Source organism: Macaca thibetana, chromosome 16, assembly GCF_024542745.1.
Source record: "Macaca thibetana thibetana isolate TM-01 chromosome 16, ASM2454274v1, whole genome shotgun sequence".
NCBI lineage: Eukaryota > Metazoa > Chordata > Mammalia > Primates > Cercopithecidae > Macaca > Macaca thibetana.
In genome coordinates, this window is record NC_065593.1 from 35,155,777 (window position 1) to 35,181,903 (window position 26,127).

Below are 26,127 nucleotides of genomic sequence, written 5' to 3' on the forward strand. Positions count from 1 at the left end.
ACCTGACAGGTGTTCGTGGGCTGCCAATAAATCTTCGAGGTGATCGGATTTTTGGTTCAAAGGAAAACTTTTCTTTTACACTTTCAAGTACAGATGGAGCCACATATGTAAAACCCTGAAAGACAGTAACGGTGGACTACAGAATGGCGTTTTGCCATATATCTCAAGAAAATGGGGTTGTTCAGTCTGACATACCTACACAATGATGCACACCTAAAGCCACCAATGTGTACACTCTCCCACATCCTCAACCTCATTTTTAGACCTGTTAACTTCCTTCCAGCCATTTTGTGAGGCACACACTTCAAGAAAACAGAATTCTATTGAGCCTGATTGCTAGCAAACAAAATTCCACCCTACTGACAGGAACAGAAAAAAAACAGGAAAATTCAGGCTCCATATGAAGATGTTAAATACGGCCAGGCACAGTGGGTCACGCCTGTCATCCCAGCACTTTGGGAGGCCAAGGCGGGCAGACTACCTGAGGTCAGGAGTTCAAACCAGCCTGGCCAATGTGGGAAAACACCGTCTCTACTAAAAATACAAAAATTAGCCATGCATGGTGGTGCACGCCTATAATCCCAGCTACCTGGGAGGCTGAGGCAAGAGGATCACTTGAACCTGAGAGGCAGAGGTTGCAGTGAGCAGAGATCGCAACACTGCATTCTAGCCTGGGCAACAGAGCAAGACTCCATCTCAAAAATTTAAAAAAAAAAAAAGATGTTAAATACCAGGAGAAATATAAAGAAACTTCTAGTGTTTCTAGCCACAGGCATGTAAGCAATTAAGTTTATCACCCCAAAACAGTTTCTCATAATTAGGCCAAAGTAAAAACAATTTTCTGACTTAGCATCAAAGTCAGATCTTGTGATCTTTCTGGTTTTATGCCAATGATTAGACAGAATTTGTGTTTTGTTTTAAGAGATGGGGTATCCCTATATTGCCCAGGCTGGAGTGCAGTGGTGATATCGTAGCTCACTGCAGCCTCAAACTCCTGGAGCCAAGCTATTCTCCCACCTCAGCCCCTCAAGTAGCTGGGACTATATAGGCATGTGTGATCTCTGCCCAGCTAGAATTTGGTATTTTCTTGATGAATAAGTATCAACATTTCAAAACCTTTCAGTTGTAATAGGCAAAAATGCAGTTCTGTTCATTTTAGTTCTCTCTTGGACCTTACTATTAGGCTACCAGCTGTCATTTCTCTAGCTGTCAATGTTCATTCTTTTAACCGTCTTCACCTATCTTCTATTTATCAAAATCTATGAGTAAGCATTATGTGTTACAATAAATAAGACTCAACAAAGCTCTGAGTGAAGGCCCGAAGAGTGAGGTGCAATTCTGAAGTGCATATGAATTGTGACAGTTATATGTGAACTTCAAAAAATAACTTTACAAACGTTCTAGTGAACTAAAGCTGTAACTATCATGAGGTACAGGCTGTGCCTTAATCATCTTTGAATTTCCTCTAATTATGTGATGGGGTCTTACAACAGGAATTGAATATTTGTTGAAATGAGGTTGCTAGAACCACATTATCCAGATAAGTGGGATATCACTGTGTGTGTGTGTGTGTGTGTGTGTGTGTGTGTATTTTTTTTTTTTTTTGAGATGGAGTCTTGCTTGTGTGTGTGTGTGTGTGTGTGTGTGTGTGTATTTTTTTTTTTTTTTGAGATGGAGTCTTGCTCTGTCGCCCAGGCTGGAGTGCAGTGAGGGGTATGACCTTGGCTCACTGTGTGTGTGTGTGTGTGTGTGTGTGTGTTTTTGAGATGGAGTCTTGCTCTGTCGCCCAGGCTGGAGTGCAGTGAGGGGCATGACCTTGGCTCACTGTAACCTCCACCTCCCAGGTTCAAGCGATTCTCCTGCCTCAGCCTTCCCAGTAGCTGGGACTACAGCCATCACGCCTGGTTAATTTTTGTCTTTTTAATAGAGACGGGTTTTCACCATTTGGCCGGGCTGGTCTGGAACTCCTGACATTGTCATCCACCCACCTCAGCCTCCCAAAGTGCTGGGATTATAGGCGTGACCCACTGTGCCCAGCCTATTTTTTTATTAATGTTTAAAGAGATCTACTTTATGTACAGAATTCTGGCTACAACCTAACAAATGAATTGTTCTGTTCATCAGTTAGCCAATTTAAGTAATTATGAAAAGCTCAATAATACCGTAATTGGCAATGAAAGCTTCAATATCTCACTTTTACCGCCACAACTTTGGATTTCTTGGTAGCTAAATAAAATGCTTCTATTTTGTGGGTGAAAAACTGTCACATAAGTTGAAATTCTGCAATGTCCAATTGAGGAAAAGGTCTCTATTTTAAATCAAAGGTATAAATTCCACATCTGTAGTACATGAGAGAGAAAAAAAAAAGCCAAAATTAAAGTGATTCATGCCCACTTCCCTAACTGAACCTAAGATTTTACTAACAGAGATGCCGTAACTTTGATCATGCACCATCAAACTTGAATTTAAAACCATGCATGTACTCACTCATCTTTTATCTCTTATGTAATTAATACTGTAAGATTGTATTTTTGCCTATGTGCTCTATATTACTAATTTATAGGACTATTACTATTCAGTGTTGTTTACTCAAACTATACTATACACAACTTTTGCATTCCATGCTAACTTTATTTTTTTATTTTTTTGAGACAGAGTCTCGCTCTGTCGCCCAGGCTGGAGTGTAGTGGCCGGATCTCAGCTCACTGCAAGCTCCGCCTCCCAGGTCTACGCCATTCTCCTGCCTCAGCCTCCCGAGTAGTTGGGACTACAGGCGCCCGCCACCTCGCCCAGCTAGTTTTTTGTATTTTTTTAGTAGAGACGTTAGCCAGGCTGGTCTCGATCTCCTGACCTCGTGATCCGCCCGCCTCGGCCTCCCAAAGTGCTGGGATTACAGGCTTGAGCCACCGCACCCGGCAACTTTATTTTTTTTAATTATTTTTTTTTTTGATACGGAGTCTCACTATTGCTCAGGCTGGAGTGCAGTGGCATAATCTTGGCTCCTGCAAACCTCTGCCTTCCGGGTTCAAGTGATTCTCCTGCCTCAGCCTCCCAAGTAGTTGGTACCACAGGTGCATGCCACCACACCCAGCTAATTTTTGTATTTCTAGTAGAGACAGGGTTTCACCAGGTTGGCAAGGCTGGTCTCGAACTGCTGACCTTAAGGTTATAGGCGTGAGCCACCCTGCCCCAACTCCATGTGAACTTTAGAGTTTATTTCCCATCCCATAAGATACAACACTACTTCTATTACATAGTGAGCAGTGTGGGGAAGAAAAGCTTGAGAATTAAGTTAGTGACAAATCCAGTGAACTCAAAAACAGGGAAAAAAAACACTCCTAAACAATTATTTTACCCATATTCTGTTATCCCTAGAGGTAGTCCAAAAAGGAATGACAAAAGAAAAAAAAGGATACAAAATGAGATAGATGTTCATGTGACATATTAAATACAGTAATAAAATCAACAAGCATGTGATATTTGAGCAAAATAGTATGCATTCATGGTCATCCGATATAAATCCATCATTTCTGTTGGCCAATATCAAAAACCTTTACTTTTCTGAGGAGACAAGCTATAAATCTATACAGGCATTTCTATGATGAGAATTCACTATTACATATGAACCAATATATTTTGATGTCAAATATTCACAATTAATGTTTAAAAATCCCCTACTTGGCCGGGCGCGGTGACTCATGCCTGTAATCAGGCGGGTGGATCACGAGGTCAAGAAATCGAGATCATCCTGGCTCACATGGTGAAACCCTGTCTCTACTAAAAATACAAAAATTAACTGGGCGTGGTGACACGTACCTTTAGTCCCAGCTACTCGGGAGGCTGAGACAGGAGAATCACTTGAACTCAGGAGGCAGAGGTTGCAGTGAGCTGAGATCGCACCACCGCACTCCAACCTGGCGACAGAGCAAGACTCTGTCTCAAAAAAAAAAAAAAAAAAAAAAATCCCCTACTTATGTTAAGAGTACCAAAAATAGGGCCAGGAATGATGGTTCATGCCTATAACTGTGGCACTTTGGGAAGCCAAGGTGGGAAGATAGCTTGAGTCCAGGAGTAAAATAGTGAGACTCTGTCTCTACAAAAAAAAAAACAAAACTTAACTGGATGTGGCACACACCTGTAGTCCAGGTACTCACGAGGCTGAAATGGGTGGATCACTTGAGCCTGGGAGGTCAAGGCTGCAGAGAACTGTGATCATACCACTATAACCTATACCTAAGCCTGGGCTACAAGGTGAGACCCTGTCTAAAAAAAAAAAGGGATACCAAAAATCTACAGCTGTTTCAGGAATAAAATACATGTAGTTAGTGTGAGGTTTTTCTCCCCACTGCTATGACTAATTTTTGGTTGAGATGCTAAGCCAAACACCATTTTAAGTCTGTGGCCCAACCAAAAAAGGGAATCATACTCTCCAAAGAATTGCACATTCCCACCCTAATTGCTAAAATAAAATGTTGGATTATGAAAATCAATTTTGTAGGTATCAGTAAGTTATAAGGGCATCGTTAATGAAAAAAAAAAAGTGGACCCGGTTACCTACATGAACTGCAAAGCAGGCAAACTGAATTTTCTTATCCAAGAGCCCATCCTCATACTTAAAATTTCCTATGACTACATGGAAATTGTTTCACTTACCAGAAAGACCTGATTGGCACTTTCACTGAGAGTTGAGTCATCTGGGCTGTCGACAGGTGTCTGACGTGTAAACTTGGAATCAAACTGACTTACATCCTCTTCAGATTGCTTTATACAAACAAAATAATTTAGAAAATAATAAATAGTCCATATATATATTACATGAATCAAATGCACTGTAAGCTCTGGGAGCTCTTTTCGCAGGGGTTAACTATAATAAAGTATTAGAATAGTCTTAGCAGGCACAGAATGAAGAAAAAAATGCAGGTGGAAAGTACTGAGTCAAATTACATCTTCAAATCTTAAACTTGCACTCTAATAGATTTTAGTATAGAGTTATTCCTATTAAAAATGAGAATATATCGACTGGGCATGGTGGCTTACGCCTGTAATCCCAGCACTTTGGGAGGCTGAGGCAGGCGGATCACAAGGTCAGGAGTTCAAGACTAGCCTGGCCAACATAGCGAAACCCCGTCTCTACTAAAAATAAAAAAAATTAGCCAGGCATGGTGGCGTGCTCCTGTAATCCTAGCTACTTGGGAGGCTGAGGCAGGAACCTGGGAGGCAGAGGTTGCAGCAAGCAGAGATCGTGCCACTGCACACCAGCTCAGGCGACAGTGCGAGAGTCTGACTCAATTAAAAAAAAAAAAAAGTGAATATATCGAGCTCAAAACAAGCTGGAAAAAATGTTAATATCAATTTCCCGTCTCACAAAGCTTCATTGTGCCTAGTCCACTGGCTAAATCCCTGTTTAGAGATAATTAGTTCAGTTGGCTACTGCAGGTTTGTAATAAACCTGAAAAACTCCTGAAGCAGAGTTAAAACATGAATAACACTGGTGAGATGCTCCAGTTAAAGTTTCTTCCCACAGCGTGTTTCATTCCTTTAGAAATCTAAAGGAGCAAAAATAATTTTCTATTCCGCATGGTTTGTAAGTTATATTTCCCTGTGAAAGTATAGTTATCACTTCAGTTCTAACCATGAGATTCATTTATTTAATTCCTTCTCTCCCAAAATATCTGGTTAGACTCTTGGGCCAAATGTAGGAAGTAAATAATAATTTAGAATATCTGACTTCATACTGAAAGATGACCACACTGACCTTATAATTCTCTCAGAGCCCAGACTGTGAACCGCACTCCCTGGAGGAGCGGCTGATTCCAGGTGTGGGGAAATGCACAAGATAAGCACAGAACACCAGTTTCCTTATTTTGCTGTCTGGTGCAACACCAGCCCATGTGCTCATGTCAAAAGGACTCAGAAACCAACATGAAGATGCACCCAGCATTCACTGCACCCAGCATTCACTGCACCCAGCATTCAACAAAGGGAAAAATTGAGCATCAATTATAACTGCCAGGCGTGGTGGCTCACGCCCATCATCCCAACACTTTGGGAGGCAGAGGCAGGTGGACTGCTTTTGAGCTCAGGAGTTGATGACCAGCCTGGTGAACATGGCAAAATGCCATCTCTACCAGAAACACAAAAATTAGCTGGGCATGGTGGTGCACCTGTGGTCCCCGCTACTCAAGAGGCTGAGGTGGGAGGATTGCTGGAGGCCGGGAAGTCAAGGCTGCAGTGGGCAGAGATTACACCACTGCACTACGGCTTGGGTGACAGAGTAAGACCCTGCCTCAAAACAATAAATGAATAAATAAAATGAATAAATGAATCAATAAAAATAAAAATAACTGCAATGAAATGAAATACAAATATGTTAAAAGGTGTAAGTTCATAATATACTAAAAAAGAAAAAAAAATACACAAACTTCATTGGTCAATTTTGGGAGATGCTAGGGAACTAATTCATTATTTTGAAAACTAGGAAAGAATCAAACATACATCCTGCGTTTCCTGTATGAACTATACCTTGAGTAACTAACTGATCAAAGAGTTTCTCTTTATGAAGAATTCGAGCTAACAAAGAAAGAAGAAATAACAGAATCAGACCATTTCACAAACACCTGATGAAATTATAAAAGTAGGCCAGAGTTTCTCAACCTCAGTGCTACTGACATTTCAGGCCTATTAATACTTCGCTGTGCTGACTCTTACCCCTAAAGGTGCCTCAGCATTCCCTCCCCCAAGCTGTGACAATCAGTGTATCTCCAGACATTGCCAAATTACCCTGGTAGTGAAATGCTGACACAGGCAATGATCAGTGACCACTAACATCACAAAAAAAACAAAAAACAAAAAACTATACATTATGCCTCCTGATCAAAGCATGCAATACTGAGAGTTTAATCTGAATCAGATCAACCACCTAAATTTAACTACCAGTTTTTGGAAGTTCAGGGAACAGATGAACATGGTCAATGAAACTATGGGGATAATATCAACGAAATCAAAATTTGAGAATTCTACAGGACAAATGACCCAGTTTTGTCAGTAAATCACAAGGGGAATCTGTAAATGACAAGAGACCTAAGAGACATAGTAACCAAGTTATATACAAACCTTGATTAAATCCTCACAAACAGGACGAAAAAAAAATAATGGAACAACAACAACAAAAAATTAAGTGGGGAAACACAGGGAAACCTCATCTCTAGAAAAATTTTAAAAACTAGCTGGGTGTGGTGATACACCCCTGTGGTCCTAGCTATACGGGAGGATCCCTTGAGCCTGGGAGGTTGAGGCTGCCATGAACCATGATCATGCCACTGCACTCCAGCCTGGGCAACAGAGAAAGATCCTATCTCAAAAAAAAAAAAAAAAAAAAAAAAAAAAAAAACTGGGCAAACTGTCAACTTCTGAGGTGTGATGCTGGGATGGCAGTTATGTTTAAACAAGATGACCTAATCATTTTTTAAGCTGGGCGGTAGGTGTATGACAGTTATCCTCCTTACAATTGTCTGTTGTTTTTTAAAGTGGGTCACATTAGCTCCATGACCAAAAAATAATCACCATCATCATCCTCCTCCTTCTCCACCTACATCCCAAGGAATGGAAAAAGAAACTGTATTTTCTCAGATTCTGAGGTGGGTAGAAAGACAATAACTAACATACTAACTCATTTACTCAAAAACATATTGCTATGGGTTGAAGCATGTGCCTTACCCACCCCCCAAAAAATTTCGTATGTTGAAATTCTAACCTCTAGTTCCTCAGAATGTGACCTTATTTGGAAAGGGTTATTGCAGATGTAATTAGTGAAGATGAGGTCCTACTGGAGTAGAGAAGAACCCTAATCCAATATGCCTGGTATCCTTATAAAAAGGGGAAATTTGGCCACAGATATGCACACAGGTAGAACACCATGTGAACATGAAGGCAGAGATCCGGGTGATGCACCTACAAGCCAAAGAATGACAGAGATTACCAGCAAACCACCAGAAGCCAGGGGAGAGGCATGGAACATACAGTTTCTCACAGTCGTCAAAGAAACCAACTCTAACAACGTGATGCAGAACTTCTAGTCTCCAGATTTATGAGATAATAAATTTCTGTTGTCTCAGCCACCCGGTTTGTGGTACTTTGTTGCAGCAAGCCTAGCAAACGAATGCACATCTATTCTATAGTTTGAAGAAAAAATTCCCAGAGAATCATATTTAAAATGGTTAAATTAAGCAAAATAAAACCAGAAAAAGAAAAGTACCAACTACCTGAAATATTTAATTGTCTTAGGTAACTGACTTAAAAATAGCTCATACAGTCAACTGCCACTGGCTTTAGTTCTTTAAAAAACAGTACAAAAATAAAAGATGCTTGGCTGGGTGCAGAAGCTTACACATGTAATCCCAGCACTTTGAGAGGCTGAGGTGAGTGGATCACTTGAGCCCAGAAGTTCGAGACAAGCCTGGGAGACATGGCAAAACCCTGTTTCTATAAAAAATACAAAAATACTAGCCAGACATGGTGACAGCTATAGTCACAGCTATTCGGGAAGCTGAGGTGGGAGACTCACGTGAGCCTGGGGAGGTCAAGGCTGCATTGAACTGTGATCGTGCTACTGCACTCCATCCTGGGTGACCGAGTGAGACTCCGTCTCAAAATAAAATAAAATAAATAAAAACAAAGATGCTAAAGAGAGGATAAACCAGAGATCTTTGCACTGCTAATAAAAATAATGTTTCTGTCTGCTCTGAGATTTTTCTTATTCTAAAAAAAATACCAAGTGATCCTCCTGCCTCAGCCTCGAAAGTAGGATGGGGCTTACAGGTACATGGCACCACACCCAGTAGAGTCTCTACTAAAAATTTTAAGTCTCTACTAAAAATACACTTTTAAATGTTTTGTAGATATGGAGCCTTGTTATGTTGCCCATGCTGGTCTTGAACTCCTGGCCTCAAACAATCCTCCCACCTCAGCCCTTTAAAGTTTTGGGATTACAGGCATGAGTCACTGCACCCAATTATATGCTTTCATGTATACTTACCAACAGAGGTTTAAAGGGGGGCTCCACCTTTCGAGCCAGAAGTTCTTCCCAGTTAATGTGTCTAAAGAATGGATGAGCCTAGGAAAAAAAAGCAGAAAGAAAAGTTGAGGGGAATAGACTTTGCTGGATTGATAAATTAATCACCTTTTTGAAGTTACAAGTCACAAAATAAGCTAAACTTATAAGCAACTACATATAACCCTCAGAAATACATAAAACTAGTATTATCTTCCCCACAAAACACCAAAGATGCCAAACCCTACTTGAACTTCTCCAGCGTCCCCAGGACCAGCTCCCAGACGAGAAGCAGCATTTCTTTTCAGCAGCTTGAAAGAGGGAAAAAAAGCCTGGGTAAAGAACCTTAGTCGAACTGATTTTTTTTTTTTTCCTTTTTAGGCTTTGCTTGTCTACTTTGCCTTGAGAAAATATAGTTTATTGGCCAGGCACAGTGGCTCATGCCTGTAATCCCAGCATTTTGGGAGGCTGAGGCAGGTGGATCACCAGAGGTTGGGAGTTCGAGACCAGCCTGGTCAACATGGTGAAACCCCTTCTCTACTAAAGATACAAAAACTAGCCTGGCGTGGTGGTACGTGCCTATAATCCCAGCTACTAGGGAGACTGAGGCAGGAGAATCACTTGAACCTGGGAGGCGGAGGTTGCAGTGAGCCAAGGTCATGCCATTGCACTCCAACCTGGACAACAAAGCAAGACTCCATCTCAGAAAAAAAAGAAAATATAGTTTACTAATTACTACCAAATATTGTTTAAGGGTCTGCAATCTCAGCACTTTGGGAGGTCAAGGCAGGTGGATCACCTGAGGTCAGGAGTTCCAGACCAGTCTGACCAACATGGTGAAACCCTGTCTCTTAGCCGGGCATGGTGGCAGGTGCCTGTAATCCCAGCTACTCGAGAGGCTGAGGCAGGAGAATCGCTTGAACCTGGGAGACTGAGGTTGCAGTAAGCCAAGATCGCACCACTGCACTCTAGCCTGGGTGACAGAGCAAGACTCTGTCTCAAAAAAAAGAACTAAAAAAAGAATATGAAAAGAAATAAACAAATCTGTACTTCGCGTTCAAAAATGAAAGACTTTTTTGTTCAATATTTATATATGACTCTTTATTCAAAACATACATTAAATTCTATCTAGTTAAATCCTAGTCATTGAATCTTACAGTGTCAGTGACTATTTAAGAACCTTACCTTTTTAAGCAGATCTCTGGCTTCTTGCGTGAGGTAGGGAGGCAAATTGAGTTTACATTTGAGGATTTTGTCAATTGTTTTCTTTCTGTTCTCCCCAGTGAATGGGGGCTAAGAGTAGAAGACAAGTGAAAAATATTAGCAGGGAGTGAAAAATATTAGTATATAAGAAACAAATTTTAAATAACAATATTATCCATTTCCTGAATTAGTTATGCATGGAGATCAGAAATGTATGCTGTGAAATAGGCTAACTGCTCAAGACCTTTATTTTGTTTTAGAGACAGGGTCTCGCTATGTTGTCAAGGCTAGATTCTATTAATAATCCTTAGCTCAAATGATCCTCCCACCTCAGCCTCCTGAGTAGCTTGGGCTACGGGCACGCACAACTGTGCCCAGCAGAAGTGCAGTTTTTAAGCAACAGGACAGAGGAAGTAGCAGTGTCCTGGAAGGAAGCCTGTGTTTCCACCATTAACTTGCTGTGTGATAATAAGTGAGCTATGTGATTTTATGCTTCAGTTTCTCCATTTATAAAATAAGGACATTATCTGTTCAACATCTATTTCACAGGCCTGCCATGACATAGATCATTTAAATGAAAATGTTTCTGAAAGTATGGGATCCCATATAATCATAAAGCATTATTAGTGTTAAACTGCTAATAACAAATCTCTGGGCTTTGAAAACTCCACTGGTAACATTTTCCGAAAGCACAGGACAGGTCTCTTGCTACAGTGACTCAGCACAGACCATAATACATGCAGCTTTTAACTGTGCACCTACTGCTCCAGTCAGCATGTCATACATTAATGCTCCCAAACTCCACCAATCCACAGCACGATTGTGGCCACTTCTCATCAAGATTTCAGGGGCCCTACAATGAGAAAAATAATATGCTTAAAACTTCACCCATTTGCATATCATCTGAATTAGAATTTTAAAAACAATATACAGAGTCAGTGAGGTACAGAAAACAGATACTATTCCTTAAAAGAGGTAAAATTAGCTCCCAAACCAATTATGCTTAACATGCAGCTCACATGTATTCTATTGTTCCACAAAATGTGTGTGTGACTGTTCCATCATGAATAGATTCTTTGCATAGTCCAAAGTCTGTTAGTTTCACATGACCTACAATGAAAGATTACAGCATGATTATTCTCAGAATTCCAAGTATGGGCAGTGTTTGAACATGTCACATAACACCTTAATCTATCCTTCCATTTAACTTTTCTTGCCTCAAACTTTTCTCGCAGATGACAAGTTTAAGGCTAGGGCAAAGTCACCTTTTGCCAATGATATAGTCTATCTAGTAAAGAGAAAACAAATATAGAGAAAAAAGTGAAATAACCTGTCTAAGGCTCTAGCTTTAAGTATACACAGAATCCTCTACCATCCCGAAAAAGAAAAATCCTGGGAAAACTGTTTTATGAAGTCTAGTTTAAGTACACAGACCCCAATAAACATATTCTATACCTTTGTGAGACAGTACTTCAAATATATAGCTTTTATCACAGTGAACTGTGAAGAGTTCTGAAAATGGTCTCAGAAAGTCACTACAACAAGGTAGCTCACTCTGCCCAATGCTACCAATTAGGGGAAAGAAAGAAAATTGCTAGATAGTACGAATCAATCATCACTGATCCAGAAAGTAAAAAACTTACCACCTCATACAAAGATCATTTCAGTTCAAGTTTAGCTTTCTTTATTGGACTGTCATAACAAGTGGTTCAACAACCTCAGGGACTCTAGTATTTGAGGTTCATTTCACAGAAAAGGCACAATGACCTATTGATTCAAATGTAAATATATACTACACTCTGATACAGAAGAAGTGTGGCCTTTATTTTCACAGAACCATCTGATACATTCAACCTTATAAATCAAAGAAGTTAACTATTATATCGCTCCCCTTTTCTATCCTGTGACTTAGAATTCAGATCAGAATCCAGGTTTTGGGGAGTGAGGAGGTGTTGATGAGAGGAAGGAAGAGACACTGATTCCTATGATATATTCAGTTAAGTATATAATTTCACCTTAAAAAAAAAGGTGGGTGGAGGAGTATAATCTGGAATGTTTCTATGAGCCTTGGTTGTTCATACATCATTTTCTAAGAGTCTGAACCAATTAACCTCATGGATTATTCTGTAGACATCTAAGATTAGCAGCTGCTACCACCTTCTAGATACCCTGGGTCAGCTGGTTGCTCCTCTGGGGTATGAATTGCCAAGTCTGCCCACAGCCCAGATTAGCATAAGTTAAGCTGTCTGTAGCAGCATGCAGTTGCAGTCAAGGCTCACTGTGCTATATCTACAGCTGTAGAGATTATCAGTCTCTCTGATGTTTATGTTTGTTGTTGCAAACAAACAGCAAGAATAAACTGATTCTGGCTGGGGGGGAAGGGGGATTATGCCTGTAATCCCAGCAATTTGGGAGGCCAAGGCGGGCAGATCAATTGAGCTCAGGAGTTTGAGACCACCCTGGACAACATGATGAAACCCCATTTCTACAAAAAATACCAAAAATTAGCCAGGCATGGTGGTGTGCCACAGTGGCCCTAGCTACTTGAGGGCCTGGAGTGGGAGGTCACTTGAGCCTGGGAGGCAGAGGTTGCAGTAAGCTGTAATCATGCCACTATACTCCAGCCTGGGTGACAGAGTGAAACCCCTATCTCAAAAAAAAAAAAAAAAAAAAAAGAGTAACCTGATGCCTACTAAACATCATATTTCCAAAGTTTTATCAAATACTTTGATTCAGTTTCAATCCTTTTTCCAGCATTAATAAAACCTACAGTAAGAAGCATAGCTTCTAATTTTACATATTTTCATTTTCTTTTTTTTTTTTGAGACGGAGTCTTGCTCTGTCACCCAGGCTGGAGTGCAATGTCACGATCTTGGCTCACTGCAACTTTCACCGCCTGGGTTCAGGTGATTCTCCCACCTCAGCCTCCTGAGTAGCTGGGATTACAGGCACCCACCATCATGCCCAGCTAATTTTTTTTTTGTAGTTTTGTAGAGATGGGGTTTCACCATGTTGGCCAGGCGTCTTGAACTCCTGACCTCAGGTGATCCACTCGCCTCAGCCTCCCAAAGTGCTGGGATTACAGGTGTGAGCCACTGCGCCCAGCCAATATTTACATATTTTCATTTTTAAAACTCGACTTATATAATTAATATTCACTTTTCAATTTAAGTAACAAGCCAAAATTAATGTTTAGACTGGCTTTTACAGTCTAAAACATTATATAACATTTTATGTAAAGATTCCAAAAATATGAAAAACTATGAGTAAGGATTAAACTAAAAAAGGCAGTTGAGCGACTATTATCCTCAACTTCTTTTACTCTCACCAAGTGTAATTACCTAAAGACTTAAAACATCAGCAAGTACTATGATGCCATAAATTCTGAGGGAGGAAATACACAAAATAGAGAGATGAATATGGGGCTTTGAAAATGGCCATGACCTGTGTGGGAGGATTTTAAGATGATTATTTACTATAGAATTGTTTACGGTATGTCTCCACCTTGGTGATTAAGCATGATATTCTCCGGCTTCAGGTCTCTGTAGATGATCCCCTTTTGATGTAAATGCCCCAAAGCCATGGAGATTTCTGCCAAGTAAAAGCTGGAAACAAAAGTGATTTAATAAAATTAAAAAAGAGTGTAATCTATCCAAAGCAGTTTATGTATGGAGCAAAATTCCTTGAAAGAAACAGACATGCACCGAAGACCAAATTAGTGGGATAGGGGGATGTGTGGGAAAAAGAGATGGCATAGGATGCTGCCAAAAGGCATGGGGACATTTATGTTTCACTCATTTTAGTGAAACTATAAAGTGCTTTATTTTGCCATTAGAATATACTGCTAAAATTGCAAAGATGTCCAGAATATGCTAAACTGCCATTGGTCATGTTTTGTTCTGTCTGTGTAGGAATTAAGCTAATAGTCATTCATTTTAAAGCAAATTTCTCCCATCCACACCCAACTTTAAAATCCCACAGGAAATAGGAACTTTGTTATTCTCAGAGATCAAGTCTTGATTTCAAAAGGGATCTTATAACCTGACCCTTAGAAGCCCACTCATCCCTTACTTAATACAGCTACATATTTATAGACAGCTTAGGCCCACAGTATCTGCCCTCCCTCCTGCCAGCCAGCCCACAACTATAAACTGTGTGACACTCAAATTTATCTACCTCAAAAGAATAAAGGGCTGAATCAACCCTGTCTGGATTCGAAAAGCACAAGGCACTGCAATACTGGCTGCATAACAATGTTGCAATCCTGCAGATTACTCCAGGATGGAGAGGGTGTGTCCTAGAGGACTGAGGCAATTTCACAGCCAGCAGGACCACAAACAGCCTCCAACACGGCTCAGTGAGCCTCCTCCAAAAAAGGGCACTTCATCCCTAAGGCTCTTAAATGCAGCTTCTGTGTTAGAAAAGGCCTGAAATTAAACAATGGAATGCAGTTTTGGTAATCAAGGTAGAAAAAAACATTTAAGTGTTGTTTTCTATTAAATTAATGTGTAGGATAAACTGATTTATTGTGACCCAAGATTGTTGCTTCACAAAAGGATGTGCATATTTTTAACTTGAAGCAGATGACATGTTTAGAAATAGGAGGGTAAATCCCATCCTGACTATATAATCAATCCACAGATGATATGCCCAGGCTTATCACCTCCCTAAGACTGCACCTTGAGAAATAGCCTAAAAAAAAAGGAGATGATTTCTGATAATTTCCATTGTTCCACACATAAAGGTTCACTGGAAAACCACACTCACCCACAGCCAAGGCAGGCAGCTTACCAATTCAAGGAAAGAAAGCCGCAATGAGAATGGTTCTGTTAGGAACAACTGGTGTGAAGAGCGTTCCACTCAAGCCTAAGGGCAAAGGAATGATGTGACCTCCATAGCTGCCCAGTCCCAAAACTACTTCTCCCCCTTGAGGTCCTGAGTGACTGACTGGCTCCAGATCAATTTACTGAATCATGTGGATGCCCATAGTGGGAATGGGGCTTTGCTTGTAATTACCTGAATCTATGCAACCACAAAAAGTTCACTTACCAGGCAGTGTCTTCCATAAATATTCCCTCTCTTTCTAACTGCATAAATAGTTCTCCTCCTGTAAAGAAAAAGAAAAAACATTAGAGATAAAACAATATTTATTTCCAACCCACTTCTAATGAAAGAGTTTGTGCTTTCCTTCTAACCATAATTAAAAGACATCAGTTCCTTAAAAATGAAAAACAGATCCTAAAAATTATAGGTTTTAAAACTAAGTCCTCAGGATTCTATTTTTAGTAGCATTCTTATTCTTCTGTGACACACATATGTTTAAAAACTAGAACTGGCTTGGAATTCCAGGTTTTATATCTACAAACTTTAAAATATTTGTAGATTCCAGACCTGAGGTTAAAAAAAAAAATCTTGATTAAAGACTCTAACATTTTACCCATAAGTAGAAAAATGACAGTCTACAATTAAATCACCCTCACTAATTTTAGTCAATGCTCATATTTCGTATTTTCAGAACCCTTAAATAAACAGAATGAACCTTGGCAGTGGCCTAGTAAAAAACATGGCACAATTTGAGTATCAAAATAAATAATGATAATAAAGGGTTATATCACATTGAATGATATTAGAATACCTAAGTCCATAATAACATAAATAAAGGAATACATAAATTTTTTAAATGGGGAAGAAGAATGCCAAGTAGAATTACAGTAGAATGCCAAGTAATAAATGAAGAAGGCATGACGGAATAAGAAAAATTACTTGCCAAACATCACAATTAATTGTTGCAGGCAAGAATCAATGGATGTCAAAACTGAATGTGGGCCAGGTGCAGTGGCTCACGCCTGTAATCCCAGCAATTTGGGAGGCCAAGGTGGGCAGATCATCTGAGGCCAGGGGTCATCTCTACTAAAAATAAAAAAATTAGCTAGGTGTGGTGGTGCATGCCTATAATCCCAGTTACCCAGGAGGCTGAGGCAGGAGAATCACTTGAACCTGGGAGGCGGAGGTTGCAGTGAGCTGAGATCGCGCCACTGCACTCCAGCCTGGGCGACAGAGTGAGTGAGACTCCGTCTCAAAAAACAACAACAACAACAAAAATGAACATGAAAGCTTGATGAAAGATATTTAAATCTCAAAGCATCTCCTCTAAAGATACTTATTAATTACAAAGGCAAAAATGTCACCAGGGAAAAAATCGGCAGACACCACTTTATATATGTGATCAAAGTTAACATCACAATTAATGGAACAAAGATATAAATATCATGTACCTCTTGATCTGAAGCATTAAGGAGGACACAATATCACTTCAATGGTCCTGCCAAAATTGCATAACCTGAATCTAATACTAAGGAAACATCAGCTAAACCCAAAGCATTCTACAAACTAACTGGCCTGTACTAATCAAAAATGTCAACATCATGAAAGTCAAAGAAAGACTGAGGAAATGTTCCAGATTAAAGGAAACTTTAAGTTATAATTGCATCAATGTTAATTTCCTATTTCTCATCATTTTAGTATAGTTATGTAAGATACTGTCCTTGATTTTAGAAAATATACACTGAATAGGCTGGGCGCAGTGGCTCACACCTGTAATCCCAGCACTTTGGGAGGCCGAGGTGGGCGGATCACCTGAGGTCAGGAGTTTGAGACCAGCCTGGCCAACATGGTGAAACCTCATCTCTACTAAAAATTAGCCGGGCATGGTGGTGGGTGCCTGTAATCCCAGCTACTCGGGAGGCAGAGGTTGTAGTGAGCCCAAGATTGCGCCATTGCACTCCAGTCTGGGCGACAGAGTGAGACTCCATCTCAAAAAATAAAAAATAAATAAAACATACACTGAAATTTTAGGGGTAAAGGGAAATCATGTCTGTAACACTCTCTTAAACAGTTCAAAAAATTATGTATGCATGCATATATATATGTATATACATATATACATATCTATAGACAGATACAAAATAAATGTGGTGAATTGGTAACATTTGGGGAATCTAGGTGAGAAATATATAGGAATTCTTTGAGAGAGAGTGTGTGTGTGTGACTGAGTCTCGCTGTGTTGCCCAGATTGGAGTACAGTGGTGTGATCTCAGCTCACCACAACCTCTGCCTCCCAGGTTCAAGCAATTCTCCTGCCTCAGCCTCCCAAGTAGCTGGGATTACAGGAGCGCACCACCATGCCAGCTAATTTTTCTATTTTTAGTAGAGACAGGGTTTCACTATGTTGGCCCGACTGGTCTCAAACTCCTGACCTCATTATCTGCCCTCCTTGGCCTCCCAAACTGCTAGGATTACAAGCATGAACCACTGAGCCTGGCACAGGAATTCTTTATACTACTCTTAAAAGTTTTTGTGTTAAGTATGAAATTATGTCAAAATAAAGTTTTTCCAGGCAGGCATGGTGGCTCATACTTGTAATCCCAGCACTCTGGGAGGCCAAGGCGGGCAGATCACCTGAGATCAGGAGTTCAAAACCAGCCTGGCCAACATAGTGAACGCTTGGCTCTACTAAAAATACAAAAAAATAGCCAGGTGTGGTGGCGCATGCCTGTAGTCCCAGCTAATTGGGAGGCTGAGGCAGGAGAATTGCTTGAACCTGGGAGGCGGAAGTTGCGGTGAGCTGAGATCACGCCTCTGCACTCCATCCTAGGCGAGAAGAGTGAAACTCCACCTTCAAAAAACAAACAAAAAAAGTTTTTCCAACAGCAATAGTCACAAAAAAGTTACTACATTCTGCAGCTTTCTGTTCCATGTTACATGTTACTGCAAAATCTTTCTCAGAGAACTACACTGTGTTTGCTAGAAATAGATACCTGTGGTCAGGCGCAGGGGCTCACACCTGTAATCCCAGCACTTTGGGAGCCTAAGTCAGGTGGATCACCTGAAGTCGGGAGTTCGAGACCAGCCTGACCAATATGGCGAAACCCCATCTTTACTTAAAATTAGCCGGGCGTGGTGGCACATGCCTGCAATCCCAGCTACTCAGGAGGCTGAGGAAGGAGAATCGCTTGAACCTGGGAGGTGGAGGCTGCAGTGAGCCAAGATCACACCATTGCACTCCAGCCTGGGCAACAAGAGCAAAACTCTGTCTCAAAAAAAAAAAAAAAAAAAAAAAAGAAATAGATACCTGTCATCTAGAAATGATACAGAAGCAACAAGTTCCTACGAGGTGGTAGGCCCTGGGAAATGTGGATGATCTCCATTGTAAGCTACATACCCCATCACTAAGGCTACATTAAACTAAAAAGTCTTGTTTAAAGACCCAATTCCAAAAATAGTCAGTATGTTAAATAATTCTCCCAATGATTTAAATTACAGTATCTTACCCCAGTACAATTTGATGGCTCTGCATCACTTAGGTATTTGTTTTTCTGTTAAGTGACTGATTACAAAGGAATTAAAATAAAATTTTACAGATGAGGGAAAAAAAAATCTTTAGTTTCCTCCATATTTGTCTGCCAATAGAAACGTGGTCACATCTGAATTTTGTCCTTCAGTGTACTCATCAATTTTAAGTACTATTTGATCATAATGGGAAAAAGTATTTTTCCATTGAAAAATAACATTATGACCCAGTTTCTGGAGTCAATGCAAATAATTACACCAAACTCTGTGTACTGACCACTGAGATACTCAAGGATGAGGTAGAGTTTTCCACCAGTCTGAAAGGCATAAATTAAATCCACGATGAAGGGATGCTTTACTTCCTCCAGAATATTCCGTTCTGCTTTTGTATGAGCTGTATCTTTAGCATTTCTTACTATCATTGCCTAAAGGAAAAGAGATGATCTATAAGAACAAAGTAGTGAACATTTTTATTCTATAGTAACTGGAAAATCTATTTTGTGTTTTTCTTGCCAATACTGAACTATTAACCATAGTTCCCACTAGAAACTGAGATGGGGTAATGGAAAATGTTCACTTTATATATGCCTCTGTGCACTTTGGATTTTTTGCAGTGAACATGTAAATGAATTACCTAAAGAGACTTTTTTAAAAAGAAATCTGTAATCAGATCAAGTTTGTTCATATATTCACAAACGACTAAGTATCTACCATGCTCCAGGCTGTGCCAAGAAAGCAGAATAGAAAGAATGCCCTGTCCATAGGAGCCCAAAAGTCAACAGGAGCCCAAAGTCTCAGGGAAAAAAAGGCAAGTCAATGTAGGTAAGCGCAGGATGGTAAGGGTAAACAGGGGAACTACATCTGACCTACCAAAAAATCTTGCTTGAAAATTATTAAAATGAAATGTGGCCTGGACGCGGTGGCTCATGTCTATAATCCCAGCACTTAAGTGGGCAGAGGCAGGAGGATCGCTTGAGCCCAGGAGTTGAAGATCTGCCTGGTAACAAGCGTGACCCCATTCTCCACAAAAATGGTAAAAAAAAAAAAAAAAAAAAAAAAGTACAAGGTAAAAAAAAGGCATTCCAGTGCAAAAGAGGCTTGATAGGACAGGATATGTGTGGGGAATCTACAAGTAGTTCAGTATGGTTAGAAGTAGTTAGCGATTAGGCTAGAGAAGTAGGTAGAGGCCAGGAAATGGAAGGTCTGGGCATAGGAAGGTCTCGGTGAAATGAACAAACCTTTGGCTTTATGAAAGACACATCTAGCAGCAGTAGGGAGTATTACGAAAGAAATGAGACTAGTTAGGAGGCTAGTATAATAAACCAACTAAGAAGATCTGTAAGAAAATGAAGATAGAAAAAAATGAAAGGCTAATACATAATTTGCATTTGCTGACAAACTAGATATGAGAAGAAATGATGATACCTTTATTTCTGCATAATAGGATAGATAATGGTGCCATTCAGTATCGGCAAATGAAAGTGAAAAAGTTTTGGGAGAATGATGCCCTGTTTTAGACATGCCAGGTATAAGTTCCAGGAAGTTCCCCCGATGGTACACCTCCATAAGTAATATGGAAAGCAAATACACAGGTTATTGGTTGCAACATTATCTGTGAAAGTGAAACACTGGAAACAGCCTAAATGCTCAGACATAGGATACTGGCCGAAAAACTATGGAATCTACACAACATGTAACAAAGCTATAAAAATAAGAAAAATCGGCCGGGCACGGTGGCTCATGCCTGTAATCCCAGCACTTTGGGAGGCTGGGGCGGGTGGATCACAATGTCAGGAGTTCAAGACCAGCCTGGCCAAGATGATGAAACCCCGTCTCTAATAAAAATACAAAAATTAGCCGGGTGTGGTGGCAGCAGCCTATAATCCCAGCTACTCAGGAGGCGGAGGGAGAAACTTGCTTCAACCCAGGAGGTGGAGGCTGCAGTGAGCCGAGATCATACCACTGCACTCCAGCCTGGGGGACAGAGCAAGACTCCGTCTCAAAAATAAAAAAATAAAAATAAAGAAGAATGCTATGGAATTGGACTAGAATTAGGGCTAACAATATGAAGCACTTTGGGAAGCCAAGGCAGGCAGATCACCATGTTTGCTGGGAGTTTGAGACCAGCCTGCCCGACGTGGTGAAATCTCATCTCTACTAAAAATACAAGAATTAGCCAGGTGAGGTGGTGCGCACCTGTACTCCCAGTTACTCCAGAGGCTGAGGCACGAGAATCACTGGAACCCGGGAGGTAGAGGCTGCAGTGAGCTGAGGCAGCCTGGGGTCCAGGGCTGTGGAGAGCCATGCTCACACCACTGCACTCAAGCCTGGGCAACAGAGGAAGACCCTGTCTCAAAAAAAAAAAAAAAAAAAAAAAAAAAAAAAAAAAAAAGGGCCAGGTGCAGTGGCTCACGCCTGCAATCCCAGCACTTTGGGAGGCTGAGGCGGGCAGATTATGAGGTCAGGAGTTCAAGACCAGCCTGGCCAACATAGTGAAACCCCATCTCTACTAAAAATACAAAAATCAGCTGGGTGTGGAGGCATGTGCCTGTAATCCCAGATATTCAGGAGGCTGAGGCAGGAGAATTGCTTGAACCTGGGAGGTGGAGGTTGCAGTGAGCCAAGACCACATCATTACACTCCAGCCTGGGCAACAGAGTGAACCTCCATCTCAAAAAAAAGAAAAAAACATTTTAAAGGGAGTATAGGGCCAGGCACAGTGGCTCATGTCTGTAATCCTGGCACTTTGGGAGGCCAAGGTGGCTGGTCAAGAGATCAAGACCATCCTGGCCAACATGGTGAAACCTCGTCTCTACTAAAAATACAAAAAATTAGCTGGGCGTGGTGGCCCACGGCTGTAGTCCCAGTTACTCTGAAGGCTGAGGCAGGAGGATCGCTTGAACCTGGGAGGCAGAAGTTGCAGTGAGCTGAGGTCACACCACTGCACTCCAGCCTGGTGACAAAGCGAGACACTGTCTCAAAAAAAACAAAAGAAAAAAAAAAGTATAAAAAAATCTTTACAGAAGAATGACAATATAGAAAAAAATACAGAAAAAATAGAAAAGTCTCCATTTTATAATCACTACAGTAATATTTGATTTGGGCAAGAAATAATCCAGATAAAACCATTAAGTAAAGATTATTATGGGACAGAATATTCACATTGTTTCTATCATTCCATAGATCACTTGTTAATTACAAAAGAAAAAAGAGGCCTGGAACGGAGGCTCACGTCTGTAATCCCAACACTTTGGGAGGCTGAGGAGGGCGGATCACCTGAGGTCAGGAGTTTGAGACCAGCCTGGCTAACATGGTGAAACACCATATCTACTACAATTACAAAAATTAGAGAATTTTTTTCTACGAGAATTGCTTGAACCTGGAAGGCAGAGACTGCAGTGAGCCGAGATAGGGCCACTGCACTCCAGCCTGGGTAAGAGGGCAAAGCTCTGTCTAAAAAACAAAAAATAAAATAAAATAGAATCAGGCATGGTGACATGTGCCTGTGGTCCCAGCTACTTGGGGGGGCTGAGGCAGGAGAATCGCTTGAGCCCAGGAGGTGGAGGTTGCAGTGAGCCAAAACTGCGCCACTGCACTTCAGCCTGGGCAACAGAGTGAGAGATTCCTTCTCAAAAAAAAAAAAAGCCCTTAGGAGATATATAGAAGAAATTAGGGTTGAAGTGCTATGAAATCTGCAGTTAACTCTCAAATTGTACAGCAGGAAAATTTATTAAAGTTAAAAACGTGAATATTCATAGATATACATACATGTGGGGGCAGGTAGAAAGGGAGGGACACACATACAAAGAAAATATGGCAAAATGGTAACAACTAGTGATCACTGAACTATTCTTGCAACTCTGAAAAGTTTAAAAAATTTCAAAGGTGTATTATTTTTGAACTGCTCAGGAGGTTTAAATTTTTGAATTCTTAAAATAAGCAATCAATTGTGAGGAAGTCTGAGAAGCCACAGACTAAGAGAGAAGATGAAAAATAAGTAAAGTAGAATCACAGTAATAAAAGGAACAGAGTTTCAAAATGCTGTGGTCAGTAGCTTCAATGCAAAAGAAAGTTAAATTAAGGACGAACTCAGTAAAGACAACTGGATTCAGCAACTGGGACGTCAGTGATGACCTAGGGTACAGGAGCTTCACTGAAACAGTAGAGTTGGGCCACGTGCCGTGGCCCACACCTATAATCCAGCACTTCGGGAGGCCGAGGCAGGTGGATCTCTTGAGGCCAGGAATTCAAGACAAGCCTGGCCAATATGGTGAAACCCCATCTCTACTAAAAATGCAAAAATTTTTTTTTTTTTTTTTTTTTTTTTTTTTTTTTTTTGAGACGGAGTCATGCTCTGTCACCCAGGCTGGAGTGCAGTGGCCGGATCTCAGCTCACTGCAAGCTCCGCCTCCCGGGTACACGCCATTCTCCTGCCTCAGCCTCCCAAGTAGCTGGGACTACAGGCGCCCGCCACTTCGCCCGGCTAGTTTTTTGTATTTTTTAGTAGAGACGGGGTTTCACCGTGTTAGCCAGGATGGTCTCGATCTCCTGACCTCATGATCCGCCCGTCTCGGCCTCCCAAAGTGCTGGGATTACAGGCTTGAGCCACCGCGCCCGGCCTAAAAATGCAAAAATTAACCAGATACAGTGGTACGCCCCTGTAATCCCAGCTACTCAGGGGGCTGAGGCACGAGAATTGCTTGAACCTGGAAGGCAGAGACTGCAGTGAGCCGAGATTGGGCCACTGCACTCCAGCCTGGGTAAGAGGGCAAGGCTCTGTCTAAAAAACAAAAAATAAAATAAAATAGAATCAGGCATGGTGACATGTGCCTGTGGTCCCAGCTACTTGGGAGGCTGAGGTTGCAGGGTTGCTTGAACACAGGAGTTGGAGGCTGTAGTGTACTACGATCGTATCTGAGAACAGCCACTGCACTCCAACCTGGTCAAATAATGAGACTGTCTCTTAAAAAAAAAAAAAAAAGTAGAATCATAAATCAAAATATGGTAGTGAAAAAAGAATAATGCCTATAATCCCAGCACTTTGGGAGGCCAAGGTGGGTGGACTGCTTGAGCTCAGGAGTTCGAGACCAGCCTGACCAACATGGTAAAACCCCGTCTCTACAAAAACAAAAATTAGTCGGGCATGGTGACATGCACCTGTGATCCCAGCCACTTGGGAGGCTAAGGCTGGAGAATTGCCTGAACCCAGGAGACAGTGAGCCGAGATCACGCCACTGCACTCCAGCCTGGGTGACCAAGATTTCGCCTCAAAAATTAAAATTAAATTAAAAAAAAAAAAAAAAAAAAAAACAGGAAGTCAAAGGAAATCACGTCGGACATCCTTAAGTAGGAAGAGAGGCAGTTGGCTAAAAAGAGTAGAGGGGCTGATAGGAAAGGCTCCAAACAGTTGTAGAGAATGGAAGGATTTATCTAAGGATATGCAGAAAAATTGCTGGGAAGTGCTTAGGGTCGAGGTGAGTTGGGGTCATAGAGTTTTCCCAACAGCAATCTATAGGTTTGTGTGATTTCTGCTAGTAATGCTCAGTAGCTGAGATATAGCAATAAAGGCACACTGACAAGTGAGCTAATGCAGATTAGGGTTTTCCTGAGCAGAAGGTCAATGGAGCTAGCAACTGATAAAGTGGCCGATTATGCCCATAAGGCTGGATTCAGAATAAAGTGAAATAAGAAGGGGTCTAAAAAGTTGAGGACAAAAACAGAAAAGTCAAAGAACTAAAGGGCTTAGGGCCAAAAAATAGGCATTGTAGGAATCAAGTAAGTCTAAAGTGAGAAAGTTATTGTTCTATGAAACCACAATATTTCAGAGGTGGAGAATATCTTTGGCCAAAGGTTCTAAAATGTACAGTGGGAGGTGAACTAATGCTGTAGGCAATAGTATTTTGCTTCCATGGTATATTTTTGTTGCAACTGGTAGGGTCAGGTGATGACTGTTGATAGTCTTTTCCTCACTATTCCACTCTAAGCAAATACCTGAATGGTACCATTCCTATAAGAAGTAAACAGTCCCAGGAGGACTAATAAATCCAGACAGAATGTCCAGATTGAAACAACTCACTTACGGGGACACGTAGTTCTACTTTGATATCATCTTAAAGGCTGGGGGAAGAGGTATACTCTTACCACACAGTCAGGTCAGAGGGGTTAGTACTCTGCCTCCAGGATAATTAAAATCAGAAGGAAGGAACTCAAAGGGAGCCTACAGTCATCTTACTTGAGGATTTAGGAAGGAAAGCCCTGAACTTAACCTTAATAACATCTTTATTTTCATTATTTTTGCTATAAGCTTGCTTTCAAGGACAAGGAAGGAGACAATATCAGATCCTCTAGCCAGGATTAAGAAAAGAACCCCAAGAATGGGAAACAATGGCAACCAAGGAAAACCAGAGGCAAACAGCTTAGGTCCTAGATCCCTGGGCCCCAAAATGAGGCCTGACACTTAGCAGTAATTAAGTCTATGGATTTACCAATATACCACCCCCACTTACCATGGATGGGGAAAAAAAACCCAATACTCTTTTTTTCACTAGATGTGCCAAAAACATACTTCACCCAAGATCTAATTATGCCTAATATGGTCAGGCCTGATTATCCGATATAAATAACGTATCACAAGGAATGAATCACTTAAGAATCTTGACCAGAGGCTGGGCACAGTGGCTCACACCCGTTATCCCAGGACTTTAGGAGGCTGAGGCAGGCGGATCACTTAAGGTCAGGAGTTTGAGACCAGCCTGGCCAACATGGTGAAACCCCGTCTCTACCAAAAGTACAAAAATTAGCCAGGCGTAGTGGTATACACCTGTAGTCCCAGCTATTGGGGAGGCTGAGGCACAAGAATCACTGGAACCCAAGAGGCAAAGGTTGCAGTGAGCTGAGATTGCTCCACTGAACTCCAGCCTGGGTGATGGAGTGAGACTCTGTTTCAAATAAACAAAGAAATCTTGACCAGTACTTCTTTCAGTATTTCTGGAACAAGCACTATTATGCTGCCTTCAATTCTATACCTAACATGTTTTACAGATTAAAAAATCATTAATCTAAAACAATTCCAACAGGAAAGTCAGATAGCAGGTATCAATGCCAACCCACTGAAGCAGAAACTGATGTTAAGAATAGCTAGATGGCTTTTTAAAGACAATTACCAATAAAATTGTGGTGACAATATTTGTTCCTCAGCTTTCAAACTGAGGAGTCATTTATACTGCCTAAATAAAAATCAGCAAGAAGGACCAAAGTTTTACAAGTCTTATAATTTTTTAAAAAGTCATTTTGATTGTCTTTGAAAGTAGTTCTCCACCAGAAGTTTTGTTTTAAGTCAGTGGAGGCCAGGCGCAGTGACTCATGCCTGTAATCCCAGCAAAAGGAGGGTGGATCACCTGAGGTCAGGAGTTCGAGACCAGCCTGGCCAATATGGCAAAGCCCCGTCTCTACTAAAAATACAAAAATTAGCTGGGTGTGGTGGGTGCCTGTAATCTCAGCTACTCAAGAGGTTGAGGCAGAAGAAT

General features: G+C 41.0%; 3 protein-coding genes across 11 annotated transcripts in view; 2 read left to right on the plus strand and 1 right to left on the minus strand.

The window, feature by feature from the left end:
• The window catches only part of PTRH2 (peptidyl-tRNA hydrolase 2), a 1,137,200-nt gene that overhangs the window by 882,681 nt on the left and 228,392 nt on the right, over nucleotides 1-26,127 (plus strand). The gene's annotated exons all lie outside the window — the stretch shown is intronic.
• The window catches only part of SKA2 (spindle and kinetochore associated complex subunit 2), a 976,874-nt gene that overhangs the window by 142,731 nt on the left and 808,016 nt on the right, over nucleotides 1-26,127 (plus strand). The window lies entirely within an intron of this gene.
• RPS6KB1 (ribosomal protein S6 kinase B1) overlaps nucleotides 1-26,127 on the minus strand; it is a 99,956-nt gene that overhangs the window by 4,912 nt on the left and 68,917 nt on the right. Inside the window, exons 5-15 of one of the 2 annotated variants that reach the window (XM_050764703.1) lie at nucleotides 18,879-19,026; nucleotides 17,853-17,927; nucleotides 15,302-15,359; nucleotides 13,757-13,857; nucleotides 11,272-11,362; nucleotides 11,015-11,105; nucleotides 10,235-10,342; nucleotides 9,298-9,360; nucleotides 9,035-9,112; nucleotides 4,654-4,761; nucleotides 3-115 (exon numbers count right to left, since the gene is read on the minus strand). In XM_050764703.1, the coding sequence (XP_050620660.1) occupies nucleotides 3-115; nucleotides 4,654-4,761; nucleotides 9,035-9,112; nucleotides 9,298-9,360; nucleotides 10,235-10,342; nucleotides 11,015-11,105; nucleotides 11,272-11,362; nucleotides 13,757-13,857; nucleotides 15,302-15,359; nucleotides 17,853-17,927; nucleotides 18,879-19,026 (1,034 nt within the window). The remainder of the gene's footprint in view (nucleotides 1-2; nucleotides 116-4,653; nucleotides 4,762-9,034; nucleotides 9,113-9,297; nucleotides 9,361-10,234; nucleotides 10,343-11,014; nucleotides 11,106-11,271; nucleotides 11,363-13,756; nucleotides 13,858-15,301; nucleotides 15,360-17,852; nucleotides 17,928-18,878; nucleotides 19,027-26,127) is intronic. The other variant, XM_050764702.1, reaches the window with a different exon arrangement.